This window comes from Herpailurus yagouaroundi, unplaced genomic scaffold, assembly GCF_014898765.1.
Source record: "Herpailurus yagouaroundi ecotype Mexico unplaced genomic scaffold, PumYag 28, whole genome shotgun sequence".
Lineage (NCBI taxonomy): Eukaryota > Metazoa > Chordata > Mammalia > Carnivora > Felidae > Herpailurus > Herpailurus yagouaroundi.
The window spans coordinates 100639358-100644812 of NW_024412376.1; the positions used below are offsets into that span (position 1 = coordinate 100639358).

Consider the following 5455-nt stretch of genomic DNA (forward strand, 5'->3'; position numbering starts at 1 on the left):
AAAATCTAAGAAACCCCACTCATAACATGAATGCTTACTATCCAAATGGAATAATAACCAGTGAGGTCATGTATGTGTATATAACTCAAATAGTAGTCAATGACTTTTCATGGGCAATGCATTAAAATACACACACAACACACACACACCTCCCATCCACAAGATTCAGGCAAAAACCAGAAGTTCTTATTTTTTCAATCTCTCTTCAATTTCTCTTTTGCTTACGGCAATAGGTGGCATGGTTCAGGAACCTACACAAAACTGAGTGAAGAAGAAAATGTTTTTATTAATCACAACATGAAATTGACATGACATCCCATTAGGATTGAACCAGGATAAATAATGCTGTTATAAAATTTACACTCTTCATATCCATTTCAGAGGAAAATATTACATTATTAGGGTTCTTCTAGAAGGGTCTTACAGAATGATTTCAGTAAACCTTTTGCTTTTCAATAGTAAATAGCAACATATATTCTCAAACTGCTAAAAAGTAGTTAGAAAGGCAACCAGAAAACGTATGATGGTAACAACCGGCAGGATTAGTGCTATTCTGTTAAACATTAAGAACCACATTCCTATTTTAGCTGTTACATCAATGCACCTTTATCATTGGTAAGGCAACCGTTTGCTGGGGCCGCCACAATGATGAGCAAGTTTCCTTGGTAATGGATGCTTGCGTCATCAAGACTCAAATGAGTTTCCTTTCCCAGGTTTGCTGTCTTTTGGAGCCGAAACAAATGGCTTTGACTTCTGTAGAGAAGGAGGCTAATACTTTGAAATTTAGCTGTCACAATCTTCTAACTTATAATTCGAAAGGGGAATGAATTATTATTAGGAGTAAGTCTGTGAAACACTTCCAGTTTTTAAAATAACAAGGCTTCTGAATAACTTCTCAACCCTACCTTTCCGTGTTGGTACACGACTTGATAAACCTAACACGTGTGATCTACACTGCAGTAATTCTTCTATCAGCTATAGTTTGCTTTCAGTTGGGGTTAGGGTTGTGGTTTCAAACAATTTCTACATAGAAAGCATCTTTAAATAAGTTTCCTTTTCACTGAACTGAGACTTTTTTTTCACTTATGTGCCCGTGGAAGGCAATTTAAACATACACATATATACACGCGCGTACCTGTGTGTGTGTATATATGTCTTTTTTAAGTAAGTTACTTTTACCATTGGAATACAACTAGACTACAGGGACTCTGTGAAGACAGGCTGGTCTTCCCTATGAGTCGTCCTCTAGGTTGAGGAAGGCAGGTACAGTTCGCTGAAGGATGTGATGAGGCTGTAGTAAGTCTTTTCATCATCCGTCAGTCCCGCATTGCCGGGTCTCACCACCACAGCGACATGAACATCTGCTTCCTCAGCAGCACTGGCCTCTGTGAAAATCAAAGTATGTGTCAGAGACATCACAATATGATGTCTGAGATTTGCTTCAAAGTAATTAGGGGGATGTGGAAAACTAGGAAACAGGTTTGGCCCTGATTTGATCATTGTTGAAGCTAGAAGTTGGCAACATGGGGGTCTGGCCACATTATTCTCTTTTATGTAACTTTTAATGTTTCCATAATAGAGTTGCTTTTTTTTTTATTCTTACTATAAAACTATACCTGACAGACTAGAATGGTTTAGACTTCCCTGTCCCAGTGTATAGTGTATAGCATACCCTAGACTTCCGAGCTTTTATTAAGTACTTACGAATGCAGAAGGTAAAGGCCATGTTCTGTCCACGACTCTCCTCCATTCCCTCTCATCAGTCCCACATAAAACTGAGGGTTTCCCAAAAGGCAGGCTGTCCGTAATAATACCAGTTAGGCAGAGATGGGACAAATGGAAGCCCATGATTCAATCAGGCCAAAATTCCTGCTGTCACTTGCCTGGAAAATTCCTACTCTTCAAAATTCAGCTCAAATATCTTATCTTCCAGATAAGATATCTTCCAGATAAGATTCCTACCATGTGTATTAGAGCATCCCACGTGCTCCTTTAACACCTTGTATTTAGCTCTCTCATGACTATATGAATTGACATGTTATTATCTGTTGTCTCTCTTCTCATTAGACTTAGTGAGTACCTTACGATCAGTGACTGCATGTGGACACAAGTGAAAATAGGACTAGTAAAATGAAACTAGGTAAGCTAGGTATAGCAGGAAACATCTCTAATATGCCTTGGGTTACAGTCCTCTCTCCATTGTTTCCATGTGAAAGATAACAGCTAATACCTTATATTAGTTTAGCACCTACTATGTGCCAAGTACTATTCTAGGAACAGACATATGAACAAAACAAAGCTCCTGTCTTCATGGAGCTCCCATTCTCATTTAAATCTTCACAACAACCCTGAGGTAGTTAGTATTACTATCCCTATTCTACAGACACGGAAAGTGAGAGCTAGCAAGTGGCAGAGCTAACGTTTCAAAGTGTCAACCTGACTCTATGGTCTCTGCTCTAGAACAAGGGCGAAAAAATTATGACCTACCACCTGCTTCTGTAAATAAAGTTTTATTAGAACACAGCCATGCCCATTCATTCGTGCATTGTCTATGGCTGCTTTTCCACTCCCAGGACAGAGTTTTAAGAGTAGAAACAAAGGCTGTAGGGCCTGCAAAGCCTAAAATACACTACTGGCCCTTTACGGAGCAAGCTTGCCAACTCCTGCTCTAGAGCAATACTACTCCAAGTGTGGTCTATGTACTTATAGTGGGGCAACCACCTGGAAGCTTGTTAGAAATGCAGAATCTCAAGTCCCCAACATGGAACTACTGAATTAGGATCTGCAATTTAAAAAATGACTGACTTCTGAGCACACAGGGTAAGTTTTGATCAGAAGTCTCAAGGAAAGAAAACTGGCAAGAGAGGAGGCATTCTGGGCAGACATAAAGCCATGTATAAATATTGGAAGAATAGAGTGAATAAGTGTGGGAGACAGCACACAGGTCAGACAGAGCAAAACTGGTGAAGAATCTGAAACACATTCTATGGAGTTTAGACTTGATGTAATACGAAACCACAGTCATTTCCTATCATTTGGAAAACAGTTGCACCATCAAAATGGGTTACAGGGCAACAGTGCAGAGCGAGAAAGAAGCTCCCAGAGGGAGTGAATGGGGCAGAGCCATCTCTTCCATGTCCACCTTCTGCTCTTCCTGTGAAAGGGCTGTCACTTCCCAGAGCAAACAAAGTGCTCAACAATCCCCTCTTCGTGTGGAAATCCCATCCTCAGGCAAACTCTGCAGACCCCTTCACCCCCAGTTCCCAGCCTGACTGCTTCAAGCAAAGCTTTCCTCTTGACTAGCAACCCAGGATCTCAACTGAGTTGAGCCATCACAATCCACGATCCATGTGGGACCTGACACTAGCCAATGACTTTTGCACATTCAGCCTCTTACCGGCATCACCACGGGGCAAGTGTTGTCCTTGTGCATCTGTTTGCCCTGTTGGCACAATATTGACTTGAAACCCTGGGCCTCCTTCCTTTCCTCCAAGAGGAAAAAGCCCTTCAGGGTCTCTTTTTCATACTTGGATGTTATTTGGGATACCACATAGTTAGTCTTCCATTCTGTCTTGGCAGTGGAGTCTGGGCATGTGGTACCAAAAACACAGGATCAGAAATAACATAAAAAAGAACAAGGCAAGCAGCCAGCTGCCTGGCCGCATCCCAGCTACACATGAGCCCAGTTCTGGCCCTACTGCTTCACTGGGTGTGGAGCTGGCAGAAGATGAGGGACAAGAACAAAACCTCCGTGCGGAGGCCTTGGAGAAAGTCAATTTTGTTTTGAGGCCAACTTGGGGATTATCTCTATTCGCTAAAGTTAAGAATAGTTTCTGGGACTGCAGCCTAAGGAAATCGCTTCAGTGAAAAGAGAAAAGACATAAAATTATAGATGTACTATGATAACAACTAGAAAAAAAATGTGGCTACAGACAAGACTATATGAAGAACCTGTATGCAATCTTACTAGGGCAAGGATTATAATTATTAATAGTAACCATAAAGTGAGGGAGGGGGCAAAGTCTGGGGATCATAACACATTCAATCCCAGAATGCTCGAGACAGACTCCATGCGGAGCTCCAGCCACAAAGCAGATCTCTGATGCTAAGCCGGCAGAAACTTATCATCCAAACTGCTAGGAAATTAAATAGAAGGCAAACCATTCATTTATATGAATGACAGAAAAGCAATTCACAAATTAAACCAGCTAACCTCAGCAGAGCAGGGCCTATCTCCTTTCCATAAGGAACAAAGCAAAATAAAAGGTATTCAAATTATCATTCCTCACAGAAACTGCTGGCTTTCATACCCTTAACCCGTGTAGACAGTAGAGCAACCTCCCCACCCCACCACTCTAAGTCCCCAAAAGCCATTCTTAAAAGAAGGTAAATCATAACTTTAAATTGGAAGAAGTTTCTGTACAGAAATAAGATAGGCGAATATTTATAGTATATTTATAGTCCGGGGGGAGAAACCGGATAAAATGGCTGTTATCAAGGTTGATACTTGTCGATGGTACATTTATGTGGCCTGGCCACCTAGTTACACTGCAAACATTGAAACATCTGTCTCTCTTCTCCCTTGGTGCAGTCAAGCAGTAAATGTAAAGTTTTCCAGGATAGGGAAAAACAAGACAACAGTTTGTAGGAACCCTTGGACTTTGAACTGACCCAAGCCAGGATATGCAAGACAGCGGCTGATCCCACACGACATCTGCTGAGTTTTCAAACTCGGGATAACAAATGGCTGTGATCTGGTACCATCCACCTGGATCAAAATTTCAGTCTACATTCACCAAGGCTTAAAATTTAACAGAAATATTAACAATTACTAAATGTCTACCGCATGTTAAGTAAAATTAAGTTCCTCTTTCTCTAGAAAGCATTATTATAACTTTTGGAAGGCATTATATGTGATCTACACTAGTTAGGATTTTTTTTAAACCGCTTAGCAAATTAGTACTTGCTTAGATACCTGTAACTCTTGCCTAACAGAACAGACCAAAAGCTGGAGGGTCAGCAGCTGAGAGAGAATATAGTTCATACACACTTCTTCTGCTAAGATACCTCTGTCAGCAGCTTGGGTTTGCCTTTGGGCCCTATCTCTGAAAGTCCTAGTGGGTGGGGGTTTCCTGAAGGACTAGAGAGAGAGATTTGGCCTGCAGACTATTGTAGCTGCCGCCGAGGGGCTCTGGAGTCACACGGAGCCAACTAGGCAAGAGAGCACCCAGCCCTGCACCTCTTCTCTCTGTTCCCAGCCTGCTGGGGAACAGTGTGTCAGGGCAGCCATACAATACACAAAGTCTTGTTCTGGGGATAAACGCAAGATGAAACTTCCAATCCAAGGTAAACAGAAGAAACAAATATAAAGAACTGCCCTTGGGGCACCTGGGTGTCTCAGTCGGTTGAGCATCTGACTTCAGCTCAGATCATCTCAAGGCTCATGAGTTTCAAG

General features: G+C 41.7%; 1 protein-coding gene across 3 annotated transcripts in view; it reads right to left on the reverse strand.

Annotated features, from left to right (window-relative positions):
• Positions 1–262: 262 nt before the first annotated feature.
• ENOPH1 (enolase-phosphatase 1) overlaps positions 263–5455 on the reverse strand; it is a 38299-nt gene continuing 33106 nt past the window's right edge. For all 3 annotated transcript variants that reach the window (XM_040479974.1, XM_040479972.1, XM_040479979.1), the window contains one exon: positions 263–1385. In XM_040479974.1, the coding sequence (XP_040335908.1) occupies positions 1246–1385 (140 nt within the window). In that variant the 3' untranslated portion in view covers positions 263–1245. The remainder of the gene's footprint in view (positions 1386–5455) is intronic.